The sequence below is a fragment of the Rattus norvegicus genome, chromosome 2 (genome assembly GCF_021556685.1).
Source record: "Rattus norvegicus strain SHRSP/BbbUtx chromosome 2, alternate assembly SHRSP_T2T, whole genome shotgun sequence".
Classification (NCBI taxonomy): domain Eukaryota; kingdom Metazoa; phylum Chordata; class Mammalia; order Rodentia; family Muridae; genus Rattus; species Rattus norvegicus.
Genome location: NC_141535.1, coordinates 190466472 through 190494141, shown reverse-complemented (window position 1 = coordinate 190494141; position 27670 = coordinate 190466472). Strand labels below are relative to the sequence as shown.

The 27670-nt window shown below is 46.5% G+C and overlaps 1 protein-coding gene and 1 pseudogene across 7 annotated transcripts in view; one reads left to right on the top strand and one right to left on the bottom strand.

The window, feature by feature from the left end:
• The window catches only part of Ttf2 (transcription termination factor 2), a 31344-nt gene extending 4227 nt beyond the window's left edge, over window positions 1–27117 (top strand). The window contains exons 4-23 of one of the 7 annotated variants that reach the window (XR_015661398.1): window positions 1181–1247; window positions 1891–2817; window positions 3615–3729; window positions 3928–4113; window positions 6283–6410; window positions 7715–7796; window positions 9224–9343; window positions 11163–11313; window positions 13559–13664; window positions 15201–15382; window positions 16077–16219; window positions 16488–16579; window positions 17263–17345; window positions 17898–18031; window positions 18660–18830; window positions 20289–20347; window positions 21401–21551; window positions 22598–22680; window positions 24097–24171; window positions 25791–27117. Coding sequence is in view for 1 of the 7 variants with exons in the window: in NM_001106454.3 (NP_001099924.2) it covers window positions 1181–1247; window positions 1891–2817; window positions 3615–3729; window positions 3928–4113; window positions 6283–6410; window positions 7715–7796; window positions 9224–9343; window positions 11163–11313; window positions 13559–13664; window positions 15201–15382; window positions 16077–16230; window positions 16488–16579; window positions 17263–17345; window positions 17898–18031; window positions 18660–18830; window positions 20289–20347; window positions 21401–21551; window positions 22598–22680; window positions 24097–24171; window positions 25791–25935 (3211 nt within the window). In the remaining 6 variants the exon portion in view is untranslated. 7 annotated transcript variants of the gene reach the window in all.
• Window positions 9531–10032, bottom strand: Rpl18a-ps3 (ribosomal protein L18A, pseudogene 3; annotated as a pseudogene).
• Window positions 27118–27670: the final 553 nt, after the last annotated feature.

The following is a 27670-nucleotide window of genomic DNA, read 5'->3' as shown; positions in this document are numbered from 1 at the left end:
ATCTTCGTTCGCTTCAGTCTTGTTCTTCTGGCGCTCAAGGTCACTTGTCCCTTGGTACTGAAGCACCCGCCTCTAGGGGTGGTAGGTGGCAACCACTGGCTTTCTAATTTGCATTAAAAGAACCATGGAGGTTCAAAAGTGAAGACTGGAGAAGAGTGCTTTGAGATAATAGCTACCAAAGAGCTGGCACCTCACATCCCTTGTCTTCCGTGCCCATCTGCTGTGGTTGGTCTCAGTAGCTGTTTTACAGGTAGATGTAAGACTGCTGTCAGAGAGGTCAGGAAGGGAATCTGAGTTCCCACAGTTGCTGGGATTCAAACCAGCTCCAGCCACTGCACACACCCTCTTTCTCTGAGTGAAGGCTGAAATGAGATGTGAGACTGAGTGCAGTTAAGCTGAGAAAAATGGCTGGAAGAGAGCTGGAGTGGCAAGCCGTTGCCTGGCAGTCCATGCAATGTGCTCCTCTCTCCTCTCTCCTCTGGGACAGTGACGACAGGGCCCCAGAGAGGCCCTAGGTTGTGAAGTGTTAGCTGTGTGATACTGTTTGGAGTTTGCTAGTATCTCTTGTTTGAGTACCAGCTTCCTTTTTCAAACAGTACTGTGGCCTCCCTCTGGCACACACAGTGCCTGGTTATCCTTTTCCTGGTTTGTAGCAGCTATTGCTGATCTCTTTCTCCATCTCATTTGTTCTTCATACAGAGTAAAAAAGCATAAGCCAGTGCATGCTTTTGGTTATTGTATCATTTTGGTTCTTGACTTTCCAGCCCTCAAAAATGTCCTCTGCAGGGGCTGGAGTGATGACTCAGTAAGTAAGCTGCTAGCTGTGCAAGCCTGAAGACCTGAATTCAGCTCTTCAGTACCCATACAAACCATGTGTGGTCAGCCTGGGCTATGGTGAGACACCGCCCCTCCCCCATAATATGGGTTTAGATTAATGCTCAGTGGTTAAGAGCGCTTGCATAAGACTTGGATTCTGTTCCCATTACCCATAATACCCAGCAGCTTACAACAATTACAGGCCCGAATCTAGTTTCAGGGAATTCAGTGCCATCTTCTGGCCTTTACAGGTACTACATGTATATGTGCAGGCAAAATGCTCACGCATACACGAAATCATGCAAAAAATGAAACTCTTAAAGAACAGTTGCACCTTATTTACATCTGTTTTATACTCCATTAGGTTGTTCTTCCGATGTGCTAGAACCAAGGCGGAGGGGAAGCGCTGGTGTGGTGATGTCCCATGGCAGGTAGGAATCACCCATGTGTTTCCATACACAAGAAGCAACCCCAGTCTGTATGAACTGCTGCTGTCCCTCACACTACCTCTGAGACCCCTGAAGAGTTCTGTGACTGCTCATTCAAAGAGCCACTGCCATGGTCAAAGTTTGATCACTTACCATCGTTTTACATAAATGCTTTCCAGTGTCATAAGAGCAGCCAGTGTCCTCCTACTTAGGGAAGAAAGACTAACATCGCCATCTTTTTATAGATCAGTATTGACTTGATTTTGATATAAGCTAAATGTAACACCTTGGTTCCTAGACTATGAGAGGAGGAGAGGCTCTGTTCTTGTGCCATACATGGGGACTAGACCTGGGGAACTGGTAACCCTTGTAAGGAATAGAGACATACACATTGTGGCTCTTGTGACTGTCAGAGCGTGTTGGCTCAGCCGTCACCGAGCCCTGGAAAGGACTATCCTGAGCAGAGTGTGAACACAGCACTGAAAGAAGTGGATCCCTTGTGAATTTGGCATTTTTCCCTTTTAGATGCAGAAGCAGCACTAGTCATGGAGTACATTTACTGGGTTTCCCTTTCCTCCAGAAGGACATTTTAGCTGCAAAAGTAGCCCTATTCTGTGTTACTGTATGTTATTTTCATTGTCTGTAGGATCCTAATCCTAAAGGACACTCTGTAACCTGTAAGCCTCAGCTGGCATCGGAGTCACTGCCTCACCCTCCCAGCCAGCCGAGAAACCCATTTAGGGTGCTTAACAAGAATCAGAAAACACTTGAGTGGAAACAGTTTGTGGAAGGAGAAGGTGAGATAAAGACAGCCGATAAGAAGCTGAGAGAAAACAGAGAGCAGCTCTTGGATCAAAAGAAAGAACAGAAGCCCAAATCTAAATGCAGGATGGAGAAGGACCCCTCATCTGACCTGGTGGTAACTAGACAGTCTGGAGGTGACGGGGAAGAACAGGAGGAGAAAACAAAGTTCCGGCCCAAAACTAAGGAAACTGAAGAAATGACTTCCAAACAAGGCCATGGAGAGGTGCTTCAGGGAACATCCAAAGTTCCTCAGATATCAGAGAGTGAGAGTCAAGAGATCCCAAACAAGCCAGAAGCTCTGAGTGAAAAGGAAACCCATCTTTTGTTGCAGAGTATTCCTGGTCAGAACCCAGAAAGCAAGGTCCAGAAAGAGGGACACCTCATCAGGGAGCAGCTTAAGAACGGGGACAAAACAGGAGCAGATGCCCACAGTGCACAGGCCTCCCAGACAGGGCTATCTCAGGGGTCTCTCCAGGGGCCTTCCAAGACTTGGAGGCCTACTCCCAAAGCACGAGTAGCACCTGGGGTTTGTTCAGGATCCGTACACCATGCCACCTCCAGCAGCGATGACAGTGAAGATGATGGTAGGCCAGGGTCCCCACTTCTCTTTGACTTGACTATAGACTCACAGAAGAAGGGGAGCCTTCAACATTCTGACCAGAGTGTACAGAGACAGACAGCTGCTGCTTCAGGTGTTTCCAAGAAGGGAGAATCATCTGACCTGGCAGCCCAGCGTGCGAACCTTACGACACAGCTGAAACAAAAGAAGGTGAGTCTGCAGTGAACGCTACTCTAGCCGAAGACCCCAGTTCAGTTCCCAGCACCCATGTCAGCTGGCTCCAAGCCACCTGTAACCTCAGCTCAGGGTATGACACCTCTCCTTGCCTCCTTGCACCTGCACTTACATCTACATACTTATACACAGTTTATATGCATACAAATACATTGATGATGATGATGATGATGGTGGTGGTGGTGGTGGTGGTGGTGGTGGTGGTGGTGGTGGTGGTGGTGGTGGTGGTGGTGGTGGTGGTGATGGTGATAAGGCCAGTCTTGTGCTTTGTCTCTAAGGCAGTGGTTCTCAACCTGTGAATTGGAACCTTGTTGGGGGTCAAATGATCCTCTCACTGGGGTGGCCTAAGACTGTCAGAAAACAAAGATTGTTATGAGTCATAACAGTAGTAAAATTACAGGAATGAAGTAGCAGTGAAATAATGTTATGGTTGGGGGTCACCACATCATGAACTGTGTTAAAGGGTCGTAGCATTAGTAAGGATGAGAACCACTGCTCTAGGATCAGGGTGTCCTGAGAGCGGCTGGGAGATGCCAACAGAGTTGAGGAGATTCCTGAGAGGGCTTTCTAGGTGGCTGCTTAATTCCTGCCTTTCCTATGTTTAGACCTAGGCTTGGTGTGCTAGTGGGGGGTTTTATTTTAATCTTGGTTTTTACATTCATAATTAGAAGATCACTTTAGAGTTTTGTCATGCTAAGCCCAAGTCTAGAAGTTTGAAGTTGTCCTTTAATGACTTGGTATGCCAGTTCCATTTGATAGGATCTGTTTTCTAGGGCACCCTGGCTGCAGTGAACATCCAGGCTCTCCCTGACAAGGGAGAGAAGTTGCTTAAGCAAATCCAGGCTTTGGAGGACGCACTCAATGCTCTGGCTCTCTCACCAGAGCAAGGTAAGACGGGGTTTGCCCTAGAACTCAGTGTCTGTGAACGTGTCAGATGCTAACTGCTGCGGTATAACAGCATTGCTGCATGCCGTGGTCACAGTCGAGGCTCAGTCTTCTCTGGGAGGCCTCCGCTGGCTGCATTCGCTCGCCATGTCTTTACCTGTTTCTCTCACTTTGGTCTGTTCATCCCTGGTGTGTTGGCAGGAACTAGGGAGAACTGCAGCTCCCAGGAGCCAGAGCAGAGCAAGGTCACCGAAACTGCTGCTGCTGGCCCTCTACACTTGGTGCCTCCCCAGCCCCTTCCCAGGCCCCACATCCAGCCTGCAGCCTCCCTAGGACTAAAGGCCAGCCGCCAGGAGACTCCTGAGGGAGCCAGCCAGTGCTCAGGAGGTAAGGCTCAGGGACTCAGACCCTCGCAAAGCTGCTAAGTTATGCGCCACCCAACAGATATCTTTGCACCCACTCGAAGGGAAAGCCGTTCACTTTGGATTGAAGTTGCATGTGTGTTAGAGACCTGATTCTCTATACAGCTTTGGACAGATGTTTTAAGACTTAGGCTAGGGGCTGGTTACTACCTTATGTCATCATGAGGTCAGTACATAGGATACACAGACAGTATTGGGTATGAAAACTAGCTTATTAGTATGAGGCAGTTAGACTAGTAGGTAACACTTTTATTTCCCTATATGAAAGATGGTGGTGGGTCAGGCATGCATAGAGACAGAGAAGAATGATCTAAGTGGTGACGAGTCCTGTCAGACACATAGAAAGCAGTAATTCCCTAGATAGCTATGTTTCTGTTGCAAATTTCCAGGCAACTTTGCAGGTCCCTAGTAGAGTCTTGTTTGTTTTTTGAAACAGGATCTCACCTGTTTCAAAATCCTGACCTGGAACTTGCTACGTAGACCAGGAAGGAGTGCAACACCATGCCCAGCTTCTAGATAGAGCCTTAGGTGTGCTTACTTGTTCTGCAGTCGGAGGTTGGAGTTGGTGTTCGCTGGCAGAGATTAGGAAAGCAGTGGCAGCTTCTCTCAGTGAAAACTGCTAGAGGTATAAGAGATTGAAGGGCAGCCTTGATGGGAAGCTACTCTAAAAGGTTATTGAGAAAACACGTGGTCACATAGCCATCTTGACTGCTCAGGAAGCTTTTTGGGATTGAAACTTACATTACAACATCATTCCATTATGTACTTGTGATGAAGTTGTTGTGGTTTGCCTTGGAGTTATCTGTATTTTGATGCTAATTCCACTGCCCCAAGGACTGCTGCCTAGTCTTGTACTCAGGACTCAGGTGACTTCACCAGAACTTTCTCCCTATTGAATTTGTAAAGTACAGGTGAGGGCTAGGTACAGGATAGAAGGAGGCCTGTCATTGGAGGAGAAGGAAGGATGGGTGGAAGAGAAGTTTGAAGGAAGAGGAGGAGACTGGGACAGAAAGGAGGAGAGACAGGAGGGAGAGGGAGAGAAGCCGTGGCAGGACAATATGGCCGATGATGTTAAGCTTCCGCTCTGTGTATTTACAGGTTGTTATTAATGTTTTTAAGGGATGGATGGTACTGGGCTTTGTATGTTTAGGTGGGCAGTTATATCTTATCAGTTGGGCCAAAGGTTATTGTGTTGTGTGTTCTTTTATGTGACGGTTTGAGTGTAGGAAAGTGTGCGGCGGCTGGGGACACTGGGCTGCCGAGGAGTTGGGATGTATTTCTGCCAAGATGTCCAGCAGACATCTTGGGGCACCGCGGTGCAGGACCTAGGGGGGGATAGAAGACAACCAAACTTTTTTTAATTTTTTATATTTTTACAACAACATGAAGTCACCTGGGAAACATTAAATTTTAGCAGGTTATTGACATAAAAGAACATGTGACAAGTTTTGGGAAGACGTCTACTAAGGCAGTTTAAGGCATTTCGGAACTTAACATTTCGCAGTGTCTAGAAACCTTGTCCTAGAAGTGCTTTCCCCTAGGATTGGGAACAGCTTGGCTATCTTGCCTGTGTGAGGCGAGAGGGCCAGCAGTACAGTAGGTCACAATCCACTGTGGCCTGCATCTCGGGGATCAGCCTTCCGTCCTCACAGATGTAGGGCTTTTACTCTCACTGGCTCTTCTCCAGGTTCAGAGGCCTTTGCTTCCAGAATTACTGCCCTGGGTGGACATGGAGCTCATGGTAGTGCTTGTCTGTCATGTTCAAGGCCTCATATTTGATCTTCAGCTCTAGAAAAATATTATAGGTTGTTTTGTTCTAAATTATAGTTGTTTGTGTAGTTAAGGAAACAGAATTGGAATAGAAAAGCTTGTGAGACCAGGAGAGCCTTGAGGTAAGGATTTTTACTCAGTACAGATTCATCATGTGGCAGATAATTGTGTTTGTGAGGCTCTAGCCAGAATACAGTACTTGTCTCGCTGTTTGTGTTTGAGAGACAGGGCCTCCTGTATTCTAATTTGTATGGTGTCGGGATCAAGCCCATTTATGTGAGGCAAGCACTGTAGCAACTGCACGGCATCCCAGCCCTCAGGACAGCACTTCTGACATCTTTGGGGAACACTTGTCTGTCCCCAGGCCACACGAACGAACATCGTCTTTATAATGTGTGGAAAATCACGAGTGAAGCCATTGACGAGCTTCATCGGTCACTGGAGTCTTGTCCTGGGAAAACTGCAGTAGCAGAAGACCCAGCTGGCTTGAAGGTGAGCCGGGAAGACTACAGTGCAGGGTGTCCAGCACCCTGGACAGCACTGAAACCTCCTGCAGAGAGGTGCCTCAGTGGAGGCTACAGTGGTTCCTTCTTTTTGTTGACCAGTGAAGATTGTAACCAGCCTTCCTTTTTTAAGTTATAAGGCTGTACATGTCTGTGACAGAGGACCCGTGTGTTAAGTTGGTAGATGGTATAGGATGCAAACCAATTGTTATCTGAAATGAGCTACTGGGGTGGACACATACAAAGCTAATGTGATCATAAGACAAAGATAAGGGGTTGGGGACTTAGCTCAGTGGTAGAGCGCTTGCCTAGGAAGCCCAAGGCCCTGGGTTCGGTCCCCAGCTCCGAAAAAAAGAAAAGAAAAGAAAAGAAAAAAAAAAAGACAAAGATAAAAAGCACGGTGCTGCCACGCCTTTAATCCTAGCACTCAAGAGCCAGCGACAAGTGTATCTCTCTGAGTTTGAGGCCAGAGTGAGTGCCAAGATAGCCAGGGCTACACAGAGAAACCCTGTCTCCAAAAAGAAAAAAAATTGCAGTTGTGTGACAGGCCATATATGAAAAGGATATAGGGAATTCAAAATAATGGTCTGTAAGTAGTTTTATACCTTAAAAAAGTGTAGATGCTTAGAGGGCAGAGAGGATAAAAACAACACAGGAAAAAGTGAGGGGAAGACAGGTTGGTATTAGTGAGCAGTGGGTGGGTGTCATCACTCCCTCACTGGGCGGAGCAGGCAATGGTACGGAGAGTAGGGAGAGTCCCTTGCAGTGGAGCCTGGCATTGACAAATGAACTTAGATTTGAATGCTCAAGGTGTTCTGTTTAATGTTAACTCTATAAAGGTTTGTGAGTGTTGTAAACATTCGTTGTCCCAAAGCACAACGTAAACTGGAACACAGAAGACCTGGGAGGAAGTCAGTAGTTGAAGAACTATTGCAGCTTGTGACTATCAGTCTAGAATGGGCTGTTGGGTAAAATGGAGAGTCAAATATAAGGATCATGAGAAGGGACAGAAAGGCTGGTAAAAATCAAGTGACCATCTGAAGCTTGGTTGCAGGCAGTAAAAAGTGAAGACAAAAGTGGCCTTTAGTGGAGTGGAGACATGGACAGGAGCGTCCTAATAGAGGTGCTGAGTGTTAGCCATAGCAAAGCCTTCACCATGGTGGACAGGTGAAGCCAGCAACTCATGGCCACAGCTAGAACACAAAGAGCACCTGTACAAAAGAATAGAATGAAGCTGGGTCCAGCATAGCCTCTCATTAGGAATTCATTCTGACATTTGCCTTATGTTGTCAGGTCCCCTTGCTACTGCACCAGAAGCAGGCATTAGCCTGGTTACTGTGGCGGGAAAGTCAGAAGCCACAAGGAGGGATCCTGGGTAAGTTTGGTATTACAGAAAGAGCCGACAGCTATGGGATGCTACGAGGAAGGTGTGCCCATTTTTCAGATGGGAAACTAAAGTGTAGAAACATTAAGAGCTTGGTTAAAAACACATAGTGTGTCAAAGGAGGTCTTGGAACCAGCATGGGTGTCTGCCTCGGACTAAGGAAAGAGTTGTTCCATGCTGGTCTCCACAGTCTCCAAAAGTGTGAGCCTGGGGGCCATCCTTCCAGGAGCACAGGCTGCAGCCACAATTGCCAACTGTCATGGCTTCGCTCTGCGTGTTCAAGAAGCTAAGGCTTCCGTCTGCTCAGGTTCAGAGATTTGTGATAGGACCAACAATATTTAGTCTGTCCCACAGCCTTGACGTACACAGCTCAAAATCAGCAGAATCCTGGGAGCAGCCTTCTGGAGTCTTCGCCTAAGGAAGTCACATGGGTCACACTTACCATCCTAGTAGTAAGTTGGAGGATGTTTCCAGCCAGAGAAGCATTTTGGAAACTTAGTGCCCAGGAAGTTTTCTAGAAGCATGTAGTTTCATACTGGTAGACAGCGAGATTCCATCCCACAGAAGAAAAAGTGGTGTTGGCACAGAACCACGTCATGTATACAAATGGTGTGGGCAGTTTTGAAATGTGAGACCTCTTTTTACACATTAGTTCCATGAGTAGCCATGACCTAATGTTGGGAGCAGGGCTGGCAGACGTTGGTACACAGGCTGCCCATGTTGACTTGCACACTCAAGTGAACCACTCTACTGCTGAATCACAGGGATTATGTTGAATGACTGTAGGAACCTGGTGAGCTAATCTAAGTGTTGCATATGGTATGAAGAGTAAGTTAGGTACTGTCAGTGGCTGGCACAGGGACTGTACAGCATAATCCAAGAAGTGTCACAGCTAGTGACTTGGCTCACAGCAAACATTTTTAAAAGCCTGGTGACCCAAGTTTGAACTTTGGAATTCATGTAAAAAGTAGGAGAGAACTGACTCCACACATGTACCTTGGCATGTGATACTTTTGTGCATGGGCATACACATGCATGCACACATGCATACACACACATATAATGAAGTGTTCAGTTATGGCCTTTGGTGAGTAAAGGAAGTGCATGACAGACTGCTGGAACTGGCAGATTAGAGTTCGTCATAGTATATGTTAGCCAGACAGTTTTGCTTTGGCAAATAACAGAAAAACCAGGCACAAAACGGAAAGTGAATCAATCCACTGTTAGATAAATCCACTTAGCAGGGAAACTGGGGGGAAAGTCTGACCTCGATCTCCATACACATAGCAGATCATCTTTACGCTTTACGCGGATAGACCTCACGGGGATAGGAGACAGATAGGGATAGGGAGTGGGCCAGCTTCTGCCAGAGGAGTCTTCTCTTGAAGTCATGTTGATCCCTTGTTTCTTATTTCTAGCGGATGATATGGGCTTAGGAAAGACTCTGACAATGATTGCACTCATCCTAACCAAGAAGAATCAGCAGAAGAGCAAGGAGAAGGACAGAAGCCTGCCTGTGATGTGGCTTTCCAAGAATGGTAGGTATAAGCGCCTCCTGCCATTATTCCCCACCGTATTTGAACCAGCAGAGGGAGGTTTTCAAACTAACAAAGGATAGCTTTGCTCACATCTAATTAATGTTATAAAACCAGTACTGGTTACTTTCCTGTGCTAGTTCTTTTTTCCTTTTTTGACTCTGGAGTTTTATTCAGTGGGTCTCTGGGTTTAGAAGAAGTTGTTGGGCCTCTTGGTGGTGAAGCAGGGCTTGTGCTGTCATGGAAACACACAGTGGGGCAATGGGAACTTGATCTTATAGTCATGGCTACAATCTCTTTCACCTTCATGATCTGGAAGGAGTGCTTGTGGGCACGGTGCAGGACATGGTTTCACACTATGGTGTGACTCCCACCAGTGATGGTTAGGTCCCAGTGCTCCCAGTGCATGTTGTGTGTGCCAGGGTGGGCGTCATGGTACAGCCAGACACCAAAGTTCTTCACATGCAGTGCTACTTCTCAAACACTGCCTGTAGTACACTGTCTCCTGGAAGAGCTCATCTTCTTCACCGGTGACATGAAGTACTAGGAATGGGACTTGGCCACCGCAGGGTTGGGGGAAAGATGCACATTCAGTACAGTGGCACTGTATAGCACTTCGGGATGGGCAAGCAGCATCCTACTACCTTGTACTCCCAAAGTGTGCCCGACCCCTTCCTGGCGGCTGTCCTCATTCGCCGCCATCCTCCTGTGTTATTTCTGATGCTGAGTGCAATTATAAATGACTGCTCCCCTTTATTTACATTTAGCTTCATCTGGAATTCAAAAAAGTTTTCTGGAGGTATGTAAGGTTCTAGAACAGTTAGTTCAAGCACAGTAGTTAGTGTTTTCTGTTGATGCTGGGATAAACTCCTAGGTATATCGAAATGTACCTTTATTCTATTTGTTTCTTAACTGTTTTAAAAATATAGCTTCATGCATATTTTATGTTGTATGTTATTTGTAAATACCATGTAAACTACTGTGAACATGAGCACAAGTCCTGCTTTGCTTATGTGGTTAAAAGCGTGTAGCTCTCTCTCAGGGCCTGTGGTATACACTGTTGTAGCTGGGCCCCGACCCTGCATGGAGTAACACACACACACACACACACACACACACACACACACACACACACACACACGATGAAAAACAATGGTACTAAATACCGTGTGCCAATAGATGGTCTCAAATCACATTATCACATTTGCGGGGCTAGAGAGATGGTTCAGAGGTTAAGAGCACTGTCTGCTCTTCCAGAGGTCCTGAGTTTAATACCCAGCAACCACATGGTGGCTCACAACCATCTGTAATGAGCTCTGGTGCCCTCTTCTGGTGTGCAGGCAGAACATTGTATACATAATAAATACATTTTTCAAAAATGTGATTTAAAAAAAATCACATTTGCTTCTCTTGGAAGAGGCTTTTTCTACTCACTTAAGGCATAGTAATTTGTATTTATATTTTAATGTAGAAGTACATGAAGTTATGGTTTTTTTGTAGAAAAACACAAAACAGTAATTCCCTGTAGCAAATCATCTCAGGAGTCCTTAGGAAAGGACCTGCTTCTGTTTCTGGCCACTGTGAAAGAGCATTGCTTTTTTGACTAGGACACACACTGCCCACTTTCCTCCCTGTTCTTAAACTCTAAGATAAATAATTGTTTAGTTTAACAGACTATCTCTTTTATTTCCTATTCTGTTTACTTTGTGTAGAAGTAAAACAATAGTAAAAACTACTGATTGAAGGGATAAAGTCATCAAGAGAAATCATCATGTTCAAGGCTGGTCAGTGAATGTAACTAGGTATGGATCTCTTCCTCTAGATTCCTCTGTCTTTACTTCCACCGGAACACTAATCGTCTGCCCCGCTTCCCTGATCCATCACTGGAAGAATGAAATAGAGAAACGTGTGAACAGCAACAAACTCAGAATCTATCTCTACCACGGGCCAAACCGGATTCAGCATGCGAAAGTGTAGGTCGGAAGTGCTTGGCCGTGTGTGCAGCCCACTGAGGGAGCCCTTTGCCTTTCTGCTCGCCCAGTTCTTCAGAGCTAGTCTTAGTGTGGAGACTGAGGACAATTTTCAGCCTAATTATCAGGCAGCTTGCTTTCAAACACATGTCAAGGTTTAGCAGGTTCACTTCCCCATGTGCTAGTCACTGTCCCCAGCCAACGCTGCAATAGGAGGAGCTTGTAATGCCTGAGTTGCCTTCGAAGTAGCAGCCACATTCCCTGGTAAACCCTGGGCAATGAGGAATGTCAGGGTCTCTCTCTTGGACACTGAAGGCCTGAGGCTAGATAGAACTCCTCTTCCAATTCCCTGAGTGTGAAAGGAAGCACTTAGTCTTATACGCCATCTTGGTAGCACTCTGTCAGTTACCTGCTGTGGGCTGCGTGGATGCGAGCATGTTTGTGACTGTATTTTTATACATAGACTATTCAATAAGATTAAGTGTCAGGGTTTTAGATGCAGAATTGTTAGACTTAACTAAACATTCTTGAAAAGGGATGCTTGGGAGGGAGGAAGATCACCCCAGATGGCAGTCTTTAGTTTTTGGGTTTTGGGGATCAAATACATAGGGCTTACCCGTGCATTCTGGGTAAGCACCGTAGCACTGGACTAAGCTAGACCTGCCTGTTAACTTAAAGGAACTGTTTTCTGTTTCTGACTGGGATGGGTGGCTTGGAGGCACATACTCGCTCTTTCACTAGGATGAGAGCATTGTTGTTCTTCCCGGGTCATCACGCCCAGCTTTGCTACTGCATATTTGTACTCACAGACCAGTGTAGGAGCCATACCAGTTTGGTGACATTTTATTTTTAAATATGTATTTTTTAATTTTTAAATGTTAATTTTTTAACTTTTAAGTATTACTGACTTAATGTGTGTGAGTGTTATATATGTGTGCCACATGCATGCAGGTACCTGCAGAGGCAATAGGTGCTATCAGATTCCCTGGAACTGGAGTTACAAGTAGTTGGGAACCATGTGAGTGGCGGGTACTGAACCCTGGTCCTCAGCGCGAGCAGCAAGTGCTCTTAACCTCCGAGCCATCTCTCAGGCCAGACCTGAGTCTGACAGCACACCACACATCTGTTCTCACGGTGCGGTAGTGGCCGGACCGGAGCCTTTGCTGGTGTCTGCTTTGCCCTGGATCCTTACATAGAAACATTGAGCTCACTTGACCTTTGCTCTTTGACTTGCACTTTGAACATAACAGCTTGTTACCTCAGTCACTTATGTTTGATTCTGAGGACTCACAGATGGTACTACCACTTGGAATTGGGTACTCTCTGTTAGGTACATAATATCAAATCCATTTGAATAAGATCCACGCCTTTGGGCTGGAGAGATGGCTCATAGTTAAGAGCACTGGATGCTCTTCCGGTGGATCCAGGTTCAATTTTCAGCATCTACATGGCAACTTAACTCTCCAGGTCCAGGGGACATGACATCCTTATACATACATGCAGATAAGACACTGATGCATGTAAAATAAATGAATAAATAGATCTTTTTTTAAAAAAAATCCATGCCTTTAATAAGAACCATTGTGTGTAAATAATGTAGAAAAATTGAATTGAAAGCTTACTACATTTTCCTGCCCAAAACTAAGTTAATGGGTTTTCACAAATCTATTGTAAAGTGGTAGCAAGAACGTACCATTGGCATGGGGTTGACAGTGCTTTGAAGATTTCTTTTTTCTTGAAGACCTGAGCATCACCCACTTCAAATCATTAGATATCAGTTTCCAGCCCTGTCCTACTTTCTGTTCTGATTAAGTCATAGCAAACTTAATAATGACTACAGTTAGACATTTTCCTTTCTGACTCACTGGGTGGTTGCTGTGGTGAAGAGACTGTAAGAATGGTCACATTGGTAGGAGATAGGAAGTCTGATAGAAAAATCTACCTCATATTACACACCACACACACCACACACACACACACACACACACACACACACACACACACACACACACACGGAGAGAGACAGAGCTCATGTATGTACCAAGCACATAATTAGTTGATGTCACTTCTGCTATCTCATTTTCCCTTCCTAAGTTTTGTGTTGTTTTTGCAGTGCTGGGAATTAAACTGAGCCCTGAGCATACTGGCAAATGCCCTACCCCTGAGCTATCCTTTCTCCCTAGCTCCCCAGGCCTGTGGCAGGCACCAGGAAGAATTGTTTACTGTTTGCTTTTTTGTATCCATGCAGCCTCTCTACATACGACATCGTGATTACTACTTATAGCCTTCTGGCCAAGGAGATTCCTACAGCAAAGCATGAGGGAGAGGTCCCAGGAGCAAAGCTCAGTGTGGAGGTGAGACCTAGGGAGACCAGGGAGGTAGGGAAGAGCCACAGCTAGACGAATGGGAGAGGTGTAGACGAATGGGAGAGGTGTAGACGAATGGGAGAGGTGTAGACGAATGGGAGAGGTGTAGACGAATGGGAGAGGTGTAGACGAATGGGAGAGGTGTAGACGAATGGGAGAGGTGTAGACGAATGGGAGAGGTGTAGACGAATGGGAGAGGTGTAGACGAATGGGAGAGGTGTAGACGAATGGGAGAGGTGGCAAAGGTATCGTCCTGCAAGGAGAAGCATGTTCCAGAGAGTCCACCTGTGGGAATGAGTCCTTCTTCCTTCTGCTCTTTTATTCTGGACAAGCACCACAGTGGTAAATTATTAGTACTTGGCACAGAGTTCAGCTTTTTTTTTTTTTACAAGCAAAGAAACATACACTGTAATTGTAATAATCACTCATGCGTGCCGAATCGTCTGACTTACTATTTTAGACTAAGTGTCGTATACACTCATGTATTGTTTTTTGTGTTTTGTATGCACTAACCTGTCATTGCCTGCCTTTCTTCTACCTCCCAGAAAAGAGTTTTGCAAAGAGTAGGGCTACAAATGGCTCAGAAGCTAAACAATAACCTTCTCCATTCGTAGGCAGATTCAGGGATCCTGTGAGCTGTTTTACAGGCTTCCTTGTATGATTTTGAGGGGATTTCTGTATTCTGGGTGAGTTACAGAGGATCATTCCAGCTCAGACCAGCACAGTGCTTTTCCACGGCTCTGAGATAAAAACCCAGATTCCATTACATAATGTCTAAGGTACCTTATGGTGTGGCCTCTCTCTCCTGTACCTCCTGCGCCCCATCTGCGCCCTCCCCGAGGCACTGCATCCTCTACATGCCATCACCCCCGCCACCTTCTGGGGTGCTTAGTCCCTCCCTTTTCTCAGGCGCGCTCCTAACACGTTTCTGACCTGCCTGTCTCCCCTGGCATCTCATGCTCACACGGTTGTAGCTCCCTGTTTATCCAGATGGTCTGGAGGCTCTGCTGTGTCGGGGGAAAGACTCCACGGTCCTGTATCGAGTGACTTCTGCATAGACTTCATATTCTTATGACATTTTTCTCTCTTGCGAGAGTTTGAGCTCCTTCAGGGTCTGAGCTGGCCTTTCTGTTTTTGACTTGTGTCTTACACCTAAAACTTGGCACATAGAAAGATTTAATAAATTTAGTAAATAATTTACTGAGTGAATTTTCAACCTTATACCTAGTAGATTCCTGACTAAACATTATTAATGCTGCTGCGGAATGTGGGTGGAGAGAATCAATGAGAACTCAGATTACAAAGCGGTTTACCCTTGGGTATATTCTGTTTGGAGTCAGACTCTTAAGTGACCATTTATTTGACCTTTTTGAGAGGTTCTACACTTGGTCTCTAAACATAGTTCGGTGAAGAGTCTAAGGTAGTTAGTTAGAGGGTCAGGTGGGCCCCCAGGTTATGTTCCCTCCTCGTGAGGACACGTGCGTGTTCCCACACTGGTGTTGGATGTTGCTTTGTTCCTTCCAGGGTATCTCAGCACCTTTGCTTCAGGTAGTCTGGGCCCGAATCATTTTGGATGAAGCTCATAACGTGAAGAACCCTCGAGTACAGACGTCCATTGCTGTGTGTAAGCTCCAAGCCCAGGCCCGGTGGGCTGTCACTGGAACCCCCATTCAGAACAACCTGTTGGATATGTATTCACTAATGAAGTGAGTGACCTCTTTGGGGTCACATTAATGTGACCCTGTCCCTAGTCTGTAAACCTTCATCATTATTTCATGCCTTGGGATGAAGCTCTGGTGTGTCCAGATTATCTTGTGTGGCAAGTGACCAGCTTTAAAGGCAAAGAATGAATATTCATGTTAAATTATAAGTGGTTCTTAGGTTGATACAGTATTTTATATTTTTGCAAAAATACAGAGCAGCTTGAATCAATGGAAACTAAGGTCACCATTCTTCAGTCCCAGGGCTGTGTTAGGTTACTTGCTTTAAAATACATGGACCAGGACAGGACTGCAGTGTATTTGAGGCAAACAGAAAAGAATGCTGATTTTAAAAAGCTAGCTTTTTCAGATGAGCCCATAAAAGTCTTTGGAGTTTCTTTGCTAGCATTGACGCTTTGATAATAAGTTCTAGCTGTTCGTTATGCGTCCTGTTGTGGCTGTTGACGTCGTTCCTGTGAAGTGTACAACTCTCAATGTGATTTTCCTCATTTACTCAGGCTTTTGGCCTGTCAAGCAGACATGACTATGGCATTCGTTTTCAACCTGACCTGGTGTATTCCTGGGCTGGGAGGACAGGGCAGCAGTCTTGACCTGTTCTCATCTGGTGTCTTATGTGGAACCCTAATTCCGTCCTCTCCCAATCTCCTTTCCCACTCTGTCTTTCCTGGCCTTCAAAAAGGTTTCTCCGCTGCTCCCCATTTGATGAGTTCAGTCTTTGGAAGAGTCAGGTGGACAATGGGTCAATGAAAGGAGGGGAACGGTTGAGCATTTTAACCAAGAGCCTTTTGCTGAGGAGAACAAAAGACCAACTGGATTCCACTGGTAAACCTTTGGTAACCAGATTTCTGCCTATCCCTTGGGGGGCCAGGGGGAAATGTGATCCTCACCTAAACCACTCAGTGTCAAAGCCTCCTTTTCTTCTGAGGAGACTCCTCAGGGCAGTCCCTGGTGCTGCGTTAACTCAGTCCTTTCCAGGGAAGAGGGGAACCACTGTCCGGAGACCGGGGCAGAGGGCCAGCCTGCTGGGTGTGCTCTGAAGTATACCGTGGTTTACAGAACTTCACACCAGCTCCCTCTTCTCACCCCCCAGGTGCCCCTCCCTGCACGGAGCTGTCAGCTGCACCGTTTAAAGCTTTCTGAAGATGAGCGGGCTGTTTATGACGTCTTTCTTGCAAGGTCCAGGTGTGTACCATGAAGAAGCACCTTCTCTCGTGTTTTGTTTTGTTTTGTTTTTTCTTTCTTGGCTTGGGGAAGAATCTAGGCTTATATTTCCTTAAATTTCATATACGACACTGATGTGTTACATCTTTATTTTCCAGAAAACTCTGACTTTCTAGTTCTTTTTAATCCTTTTCCCTTCCTCTTGTCTTATCTCTGTCTCTCCTACACACTGGAGGCAGAATTTTGACTGCACTTTTAATTTTCTTCTTTACATAGCAATCAGAGGGTATAAACTCTGTCTGCTCCTTTTGGGGTTGGATAATATATTAGATAATGACTCTCTTTGACCTTTGACCTACTACCCAGTATCTCATTGGAGCTTAAATGAAAGCCAGCCCAGGAATCTTACTGTTTGCTCTTTGCACTTTCTCTAGAACTTCTGTCATTCTCAGACTTTTTTCCATTTGCTCCTTCCCATGTGGTACTGTTTCCAAGAAGACTGTGGCTTTTGTCTTTCTATACTTTATATTTACTATGCATTTTTAAGGTTTTTGTTTTGTAAATCATTATCACTATCATCTTATGGCTCGTGTTTGCCGTGAGCTGGGCATGACTTAGCCCGTGCATTCTGGATCCTGCCAGGCCCGGCTCCAGGTTAAGCAGCACCGTGTTAGTTAGTGGCTGTCGTATGTGTGTTCTGACAGGTCAGCTCTCCAGTCCTATCTGAAGAGACAAGAAGGTAGAGGCAGCCATCCTGGAAGGAGCCCTGAGAATCCATTCAGTAGGGGTAAGCCAGGGGATACTCAACTGTGAATAGCTACAGAAGGAAAGTGGGCTTTCTAGCCATTGAAATGACGAACAGATTATGTATGGGCCTTGGGCATCAGAGAGACCGCATTTTATCAAAGCTTGGTAAGCCAGAGGAAAATACGCTGGTCTGAGAGCATAAGGACTGCCCTTTGTTCCCCAAGTCTACATGCTTTAGAACACAGGCATGCCTGCCGAAAACCCAGTATGTCATTGACTTCATAAAGGACGTTTTAGCACTGTCAAGAAGGCTCCGCTGGTAAAGGTGCTTGTGCCAAGCCTGATGACCTGAGTGCAAACCCTGGGCCCCATAGTGCAGAGCCAGCTCTTAATGGCTGCCTTCTCACCTTCACACACATGCCCGGCACACATACCACTTTTGGTTGTTTGTTTGTTTAAGTATGTTATAGCTAAATTATTGAGTGTCAAATCAAAAAAAGTTTAAATAGCTTGACTCAGTTCCCAGTTCTTCCCCAGATCTCCCTGTTTTAAATCTCGTACTGTTTCCTGGACTTGTCTTCTCTCTTGGCAGTGGCTCAGGAGTTCGGGTCTGGTGTGCCCCAGTGCTCCACTGCAGCGGACTCACGGAGACCCAGCACCGTCCATGTCCTGTCCCAGCTTCTCCGGCTTCGCCAGTGCTGCTGCCATCTTTCTCTGCTGAAGTCGGTGAGACAAGGCCCCATCTGGGGTCACCGCTACAGTCTGCTGTAGCCAGGATCCAGGTTCCTCAGTCAGGAAAAGGCTGGTCTGCAGCGCTCTTCTGTGGGAGGGAGAAGGAGCGTGCTGCTTACACTTTACGTTAGTGCTTATTAATGCTCAGGATTTCTACGACTACGCTTTTTTATTGTTTGTTTGGTTTTAGGCCAGGAAATGACATTTTGTCAAGGGAATCATTTGTGAGTGCTTTGGTATCTCAGTGTCATAAAGCTTGTGGAGTTTCTGATGTTCAGCATTGGGATGTATAAAATCTCAAGTACAACCGGGAAGCTTGCTTTTACACTAGCAGAGGTGTATCTAGAATTCTAATTTATCGTGGACTCATTTCAGAAGCGTAGCTCTGTACTTGACTGTCAGCTGAGTGAACTCTGAGAACAGAGTGATCATGCAGTCCGTTCACAGGTTTATAACTCGCATCATGTACTCTACCTGGTGAGAAGTTTCAAGGCCATGCTTTCCACAGGGCCTTTTCTGTAGTGCTAGGGATGAGTCTTTTACTCTGGACTGTTGGAAATCAGCTGTACGAAGGCTTGCCAGCCCACTGCCCTGTGTTCTCATCTCCTCCCTTTCTTCCAAGGTCCTGGACCCCAAGGAACTGGAGAGCGAAGGCCTTGTCCTATCCCTGGAAGAACAGCTCAGTGCTCTGACCTTGTCCAAAGTCGATGTCTCAGAGCCGTCGCCCACCGTCAGCCTTAATGGCACATGCTTCAAGGTGGAGCTTTTTGATGACATACGAAGGAGCACCAAGGTACTTTTGTCACCTCTCTGCTTGATAACAGATGGCATTACCTTTCTCCCTGTGTTGGACTCCTCATTGTGCACACGGAAAGAGCTTATGAGAGGAGACGTAGAAGGTCAGAGTTTAGATTCCCCCTCTAGTCTGAAAGCCTCACTTTGTCACAGAGAACCCTAAAGCCACCATCCTCTTTTTACACCATGTGGGGTCCAGGGATTGAACTCCAGTTGTCAGACATTCAGCAAGCACCTGCTGAGGCATCTTGCTGGCCCTTAGATACAGTTTTAGAACATGAGCCTGGGTATTTACCATAAGTAACTGGGAAATCAGCCCTGAATGTGAGCAGACTGTACTCTAGCACATTAGAGTTAGCTGCTGTCCGTGCCTGATACTCAGGTAATGTTCACATGGCTTCTCAACACAAGCCCATGAGTAGAATCAAACCATGCTAGGCTTCATGTACGCAGGGAACGGCTTAAAGCCAGCAAGGCTCTTTTGCTTTTTTCTGTGAGTGTCAGCTAGACTCCTGCCTCTTCCAGAAGCACAGGAGGGAACCATGCATGTGTTCAGGTCTGCAGAGGATCTGATGTCCTGACAGCAAAGGACGGTTACAAAGCAATGATTGTGCAGTGTGACCAGAATCATGACAGTAGAAACCACATGGAACTGGCTAGCCCACACTAAGATGGGGGGGCTTTCAAAGGCAACACCCATCATACCCCAGCAATATGGCTCAACGAGACAGGAACAGTGACGGTTCCAAAGAGACATGCTAACGTGGGAGAGAGTCTCCTGGGGTCCTATCCCTAGCAAAGAACTACAGGCAGCCAAAGACTATGGACTCTGAGAGATGGAGCAGTCTCTCCCAGGGACGAGGCCCCTAACTGGTTAGCCCTAGAATCGTATATACACAAGCCATACTAAAGAGACTAAGTAGGCTACGCTTGTATATGTATGTGTGTATAACAATAACTAGAGGCCATCGATGTAAGAGGGAGTGGAGGGTGCGTGGGAGAGGTTGAAGGGAAGAATGGCCATGGCGAAGTGATGTAATTATATTTTAATTAAAGATTAGAAGAGAAGTCTCTAAAGTAAAATTTAAAAAACAACATGCCATGAAGCCGGCATGGAAAATGATACTCTAACGTAGAGGGAACAGGTGTGGCCTATCAGGTGTAGAGTTCAGCATGATTGACATGCCCTTTGAGGAGTGCATAGTGAGCAGTGACCAGCGCAGAGGTCAGAGCGGCAGGGACCTAGCAGGTGACATTAGACACTTAGGCTTTAGCCTCAGTAGCATGGCATAGGAGGAGGGGGGCAGCTTACACTTAGCAAACAGCTTTCCAGCTGCAGCAGAGTGATAGACAAGCCGGAAGCACAGAGGCTGCCCAGGAAATTGCTTCTGTAATTCAGGGGGAGAAGAGAGGAAAGTAAGTGGCTTAAACTGCAATGTTATGTGGCCTTTCCCAGGTGTCTTCTCTGCTGGCAGAACTGGAGGCAATCCAAAAAGGCCCAGGGTCCCAAAAGAGGTGAGTGGCATCTCACTGCTTGCAAGGGAAGTGGAGGCTCTTGGGTCTTAGCTTAGGTCATGCCACACAGAACACACTCAGGCTATGGTGTAAAGTCCTGTAACTTCTAATGAAAACACTGTGATGTGTATCGAATGAGATCCCTGGCTTCCCCCGGCTGTGAGGATTTGGCTAAGGTGATACCTGAAACAGTAGAAGAACAGACTCGTGGGACGGGAGCAAGGAGCAGGGCAGGGCTGCTGGTGGGCTGCTTACTGGGGCTTAGAGCTCTTTGCTGTACGTCACATGTGTAGTGTAGCACACATGCACACAGATGACACAGATGCATTTGTATACATGAAATAGTTCCTCATAAAATTGTTGAAGCTCTGATTAAGACCTAGGTCGGATGAATACCTAGCCGCTGCTGTGGTGGTCACAGGATGAGTAGCTGCTGTCCCCTTTCTGCAGGGCCACAGGTTTTTGGATGAACCCTGAGACCCCAAACAAAGGACAGTGGACATCATTACTTTAGCCTACCCAGTCCTTTGTTCTGAGTAGCACCAAATGAGACTGGGGCTTAGAAACAGATGTATTATACACTTACACCACGACCTTAAATCATGTGCCTGTATTAGTTTCATGCCACCACTGTGAAAGGAGTGCTTTTTTAAAGGCCCATGGTTCTGGGTGCTTCACTCATGACTGGATGCCCCCATTGGCTTAGGCTGAGGGGGAAAATGGCGTTTGCTGGGGTGCATGTCTGAATAAGTAGTCACGTGGCAAGGAGGGACGCAGGGAAGAAGAGGTGAATTCTGCAGTATCTTTAGAGGACTGCCTCCCTCTAGGCTCTACCATATAACCATTCACAGTTCCCCCACACTGCCACTCCAGGGCCACGCCTTTACACACAGGTCCCTGGGGGACACTGTCTGAAGCACGGCATGATCTTGCCCTTCAGGTAACAGGGACTCCTCTTGTGTACATTTTGTAACTAACTAATCTTGAGACTAGTGGGGTGCCACCTGAGGGGAGACTGCTTAGCCTTTTTGGTTTTGTTTTTCCCCTCTCTAGTGTCATTGTCTCTCAGTGGACCAGCATGCTGCAGGTGGTAGCCCTGCACCTCAGGAAGAACCGACTGACGTATGCCACCATCGATGGCTCTGTCAATCCCAAACAGAGAATGGACTTGGTGGAGGCATTTAACCACTCCCAGGGACCTCAGGTACGAACTGGGCACAGCAGGCCTGTGTGACTGAGGAGCAAGTTGTTCCTAGCTTTAAAGCAGGAGAGTGTAGCAGCTTAACGTAAAAAGATATTCTGCCTTGATCCCTCCAAATGTTTATATTTTATTAGACACTGCAGATCTGTGCCACAGTGCACAAATGGTCTGGGAATAAACTGAAGAGTCCGCAGGGCAGGCTGAGATGGGGGCTCTTTGCAGAGCAGTAAGCCTTGCAGGGTGCATGGCTTTTGATAGGAGATGTGGGCAAGCAGGGCCCTGGAGTGGTTAAGAAGGATTTAGGACGTACTAGCTGAGTGGAAGGAAGGGTGATGTAGCTGGGGGGGGGGGGGGAGGGATGGTCTCAAGACCAGTTAGAATTTAATACAGAGTTGACCACCCAAGGATCTCAACTGCAGCGCTCACATACTGTGGCAGTCGACCCTCCTGTGAGAGGGGAGGATTGTTTGCAAAGGTGAGGTATGGAAACTGGCAGGTTAATGATTCAAAACATTACACCAGGAGGAAATTTGAAAGGAACATGTTTCTCGTGTGTTTTGACCTTTTTGAACTAGAGCTGGAAAGATGCTGGTTACCTCTCTTTCTGTTCCTACAAATACCCCCATAAAGAGAAGGGGCTGCTTTGCGCTTGTGGTTTTGGAGGTTTCGGTGGTCCTGCTTTGGGGCTTCTGTTATGGGCGTGTATCATGGCAGCAGTGTGTGGAGGGAAACAACCACACGTCTGGGAAGGAAGTAAAGAAGACAAAAAGCCGCCTAGGAAGCGCAAGGCCCTGGGTTCGGTCCCCAGCTCCGAAAAAAAAAAAAAAAAAAAAAAAAGAAGACAAAAAGCCACGGCCAAGGGAAGTGGCAGTTCCCAGTGCCCTGAAGATCAGTGGTACTGACCCCGTAAATGTTCCACAGCCTTTGATCTAGTGCCATGACAGGGCCAAGTCTTTGCTGTTTGACTTTTGGGGCACTGAAGACCCCGACTGGCAGCTGCACTGTAAGACCAGGCGTGTGGAAGTTTAATGGCATGTTTCCTTTTGAAGGTCATGCTGATCTCCCTCTTGGCTGGCGGTGTTGGACTCAATCTGACTGGAGGAAACCACCTTTTCCTTCTTGACATGCACTGGTAACTTCAGGATGTTCCTGTCCTAGCATCAGGGAGAGCAGTGGCAGAGGGCAGCATCTGACAGTGCCTTTTGGAAAGTCATGGCGACATTCTGTATGGCCCTGTCTAAGTGTCATGTAAGGCTGGCTGATGGTCCAGGACTGCTGAGAGACTATTTCATGGCTACTTCACGATTTTATTGTTTATTAGCTTAAAAAATATTAACATTGTTTAGGCCGATCTCTAGAGTTCGAGGCCAGCCTGGTCTACAGAGTGAGTTCCAGGACAGCCAGGGCTACACAGAGAAACCCTGTCTCAAAAAAAAAAAAAACAAACAAAACAAACAAACAAAAAACCAAGGAGCAGTTTTGCTTTTTTTATTTGTTTGTTTGTTTGTTTTTGTTTTGTTTGTTTTCCTCATGACTGAGCTACGTCAATCAGTTTGATGTCTGTTTTTCCAGACAGCTTTTGAGGAGTCAGGGAAGTTGCAACCTTAGATTAGAAACCTTACTCCAGAAGGAAGAAGAGGGGTTTCTAGTTGTGATGGTGGCTTCCCGGGGGGTGTGCCGCCAGTCAGTGCCTTGGTTTGTGCCCCTCCTGTACTGGACAGATGAAGTCTCACGGTACCAGGCTCGGATCTTCTGCCTGCGCACATGGGTTGTTGCGGGTGGGCTTTGTTTCGCTTGCTCTGCAGTTCTGGGGCTGAGCCCAGGGCCTTGCACACCTAACCCACCTTTCCTTCTTACCTTTTACTTTGAGACAGGGTTTCACTAGTTGTACAGGCTGGCCTTGAACTAGGTCTGTTGTCCAGGCAAGCCTGGTATTTCTGTCCTCCTGCTGCAGTGTTTAAATAGCAGGGATGTCAGACCCATACCATGATACTTTGTCTAATTCTCCATGCAGCCTCAAATGGTGCGAAGAGACCAACTTGCTAACGTTGTGGAGAATGGTTTACTTAGGATTCTTACATACACAGACGTGAGAAAAACATGCTAGGAATTACACCAGTCTTGAGATGGAGAAATATTACCCCGATTCTAAAGAGGTAACATGAGGTTAATTTAGAGTTGATAATGAGACTTTCTACCTCTTTAGTTGACCTCACTGAACAAGTTGAAAGAAATATTTGAGACTCTTAACCAGCTCTTAGGTTTCTAAGTAGGTTCTGAATCCTGCTGGTTAGGTAATCTCCAGTCAGTGCTCCAGGACGGAGTGAACTTCTGTAAGCGTTTCAGGCTTTGCCGGGCATATATGTTTCTGTGGCATATCCTTTGCTATGTGTTGTGTGTTTTCTTAAGCCTCTTTGAGAAGGTACTGACCACTTTTAGTTAGAGAAGCACACAGAGGTGGACTGTCGTTTGGAGCTGGCAGTAGGCCATGGTTTGTCAGCCCTGTGTAGCATGTCAGTGTCTCTGAGTTACATCTCTCCTCAAACAGGAATCCCTCACTTGAAGACCAAGCTTGTGACCGGATTTACCGAGTAGGGCAGGAGAAGGATGTTGTCATACACAGGTAAGCAAAGGCACCAGCCCCTTCCTGTGTGAAAGAAAGCCTTGCCTGGGGCGTGGTGATTGTAGCACTAACCATTCCGCAGGCACACCTGAGGAACCCTAGTCAGGAGGAAATGACGCTGTCTGGTGTAGCCTTGCTGGTCTTGGCCAGAGAGCAAGGCTGTATGGTAATAAACCACAGCTCACCTAGGAGGTAGCTGTGGAAGGTGTCCTCCATGCCCACCTCTCTCTTGTCTTCTTCTAACTTGTAGTATGGTATAATCTCAGTTATAAAGAAATGACCAGAAAGTTCCTCCTGAATCCTGTGTGTGTGTGTGTGTGTGTGTGTGTGTGTGAGAGAGAGAGAGAGAGAGAGAGAGAGAGAGAGAGAGAGAGAGAGAGAGAATGTATGTTGGAAGTATTCAAGTTCAGTGATAATTAGTTTTTCTGTCTTTAGCTCGCTTTTCTGCCCAGAAGTCCCAAATCTCTACTTTTAGTTCCGCTGTCTTGTAAACTTCAGCCTGGGTATCCAGATCCACTAAACATCTAAGCCTAAATGTGCAAGTACTCACCCATCTTCATTCATCGGTTCGTGTGCTCAGACACAAAATGAACACTACTGAGCGCCTGAATGTGCCAAGTATAATCACACCCTCCAGGATAAAAAAGCCAATCTGAAATCTTGCTTCCTCTGCTTCAGTGTACATTATCTGTGTGAATAGCATCGCTTGTCTAGCGTACAGGCGGGATCTAGCCCCCCTCCTTTCCCTCTTCCCACACCAAAGCCTTTAGCTGTACTTTGTAAACTTGTAGCTGTCCTTTCCTTCCATCCCCACTGCCAGCTCCCTTCCCTGCTGACTCTTGTCCTCTGCACTGCCAGCAGACGGCTCCTTCTCTCTGAGACGTTACACCTTCTCCAGCAGCTCACCCTGTGATTTCCTCTCAGTGTCTGGCAGGCCAGGGCTAGCCACTAAGGGTCTGGCTCACAGCTCCTGAACTTTTGCCGCTAGTAAACTCGACTGGACAGCAGGACCTTTAATTAAACACACGTGCTCTGAAGCTCAGCCACAGTTTGTACATGTTCTCATCCCTGGGATGTGCCCGCTCCATCCTGCCTAGCGAGCCCCGGTCATCCTACCTGCCTCACATTAAGACTTAACTCTGATGGCGCCGTCCATGACTGCCCTACACAGATTGCCTTTTGGACCCTGAGCACACTCTTCCTCGGTCACATCCCATAGGATGTGTATGTATAGATAAATGCAGACTACTTAGTTGGCACTTGAGTGACAGCAGGGTGACCTCTTCAATTTGGGAAGCCTGGTTATGATATGGATTAGCTAAGAAGTTAGACACTCTCCACTTAAATACACAGACACTGTCAGAAGGTCTTCAGACCTTGTCAACAGCAGAGTTTGGGCAAAAGTTGGGCCACTGTGTTTAGAGAGAAATACCTTCTGTAATTACCCTCACTTCAGAAAGAAAGTATGAACGCATCACGTTAAACACACATAGTGTGTGGATTCTCTACTCTCCAGTATCCCAGGGAAGCAGACAGCCTTCTTTAAAACTGAAGTGAAGTTCAAATGCATGCTTTGGTGAGCCGCTTGACTCCTGATGTTTGTTATCATTCGCTCTTAGGTTTGTCTGTGAGGGGACAGTGGAAGAGAAGATCTTACAGCTCCAAGAGAAAAAGAAAGATTTGGCAAAACAGGTTCTTTCAGGATCCGGAGGACCTGTCACCAAGCTCACACTGGCTGACCTCAAGATCCTCTTTGGCATTTAGCTTCCTCTGCTGGTGCTGGTGTGTACCAGGACCTGGAGTGGTGCTCTTTCTGTGATCCTGGAGCCTTAGATCTCACCTTACTCAAAGTGAGGCTTGTTCCTATGCCAGGAATTGAGGACAGGTTACCATGTTAGCAAACCAGTCAGTCAGTCAGTCATGTCTGTCACGTAGCCTGTGTACTGTGTGCCATAGAAACCAACTGGTTCTTTCAGAATGAAGCCTGCATGTTGGTGCATCCTATAATCCTGCTCTTACAAAGCAAGAAGATGGGGAGTTTTCAGTTTGGCCTGTTACCTACTCTTTCTCAGAACAAATCATGAGTGCTTTGGAAGCCAGCCATGTAGTCCTTAAGTCCCTGCACTCAAGAGGCTGAGTGGCGATTGTGAGTTAGAGGATAGTTTATGCTACAGAGTAAATTTCAGGCCAGCCTGGGCTACAGAATGAGACCAGGTCTTAGAAAAACCAAAGCCAGTGAAAGCTTTGGTGTGAGATGGTCTGGGGAGGTGAGTCTGGAAGAACTGTATGTGAAGCTTTGGTGAAGCCTTGGTGTGAAGCCCCGCTGTCATCGCGAGCTTGGTGGCCAGTGTCTATAGTGCTGGCGCTTTGGAGGCAGAAGCAAGCAGGTCTTGAGTCTAAGGTTGGCTGGGAACGGTGAGTGCTTTGGCAGCCTTAATGACACGGTAAGACCCTGTCTGTCAGACAGCCACAGAGCCCTGTGTTGCCATGCTTGGGGCTGATGACAGACCTGGTCTTGTTACCTTGTCTACCAAGGCTCTGTCCTGTTTCCCTGCTGGGAGGCTGCTCCTTGTAAGCCTCCTTGTGAACTGAGAAGAGGGTAGACCCTGTATCAACCATTGGCTGCCTGAATCCAGGCAGGTTTAGGGTCAAGATATTCCACATATAAACAGATGTTGAGTATTAATCATGGTATCATCTAGCATCTGTCATTTAGCCTGTGCATCATGGTTTCATTTATGTGTATCTGCATCAATGTGACTGTGTCAGTTTCATCACTGTATCATTTGGTATCACAGTATTTCTATCATAATATTTGCATTATTTAATGTTTATGTCCATTTTAGTTGCCATTGGCATTTAATACAGTTGTGTCATTTAGTTTCTGCCATTGTACCACATTGTGTTATCATTGGTATAGTCTTAATAAACGCCTTCGGCAGTGCAGAGAGGCGATGTGTGTTCACCAAACCCCGTCTCCTTTTCCTCAGAGCACCAGCGACCACCTGCTGCAGGTAGGGTCCACATTACTGAGTTCTAGCTGGTGGAGCATAGAGAGAAGTGATGTAAGGAAACAGGATATCCTGTGCCGCTTTCCAAATGTTTCTTCTTGCTATTTCTGTGAACCCACTGGAGGTACAAACTAGAGAGAAGAGTTGTGGCCTTAGGAAGGGTAAATGCCACTAGACCAGGTTTTCTTTTACAAATGTTTGAGAATTTCATACTGTATCCCCCACCATTGCTTTTCCTTCCCACTTGATGAACTCCATAAACCCTCTGAGTCTACACAATGCTGACAGAACGTATACAGGGCCATGCACTGGAACACTGGCAGCCTATCAGAGGTTGCATCCCTGAAGAAAATGACCCTTTCCCAAGAGCCATCAGTTGCCAGGAGTTCTTATGCACTGGGAATTTGTAAGGCCCTCTCCCATCCACACAAGGACGCCACTGTCATGATCTTATGTGGAAGTCATGTGTTCATGTGTGCAGTGGCCTT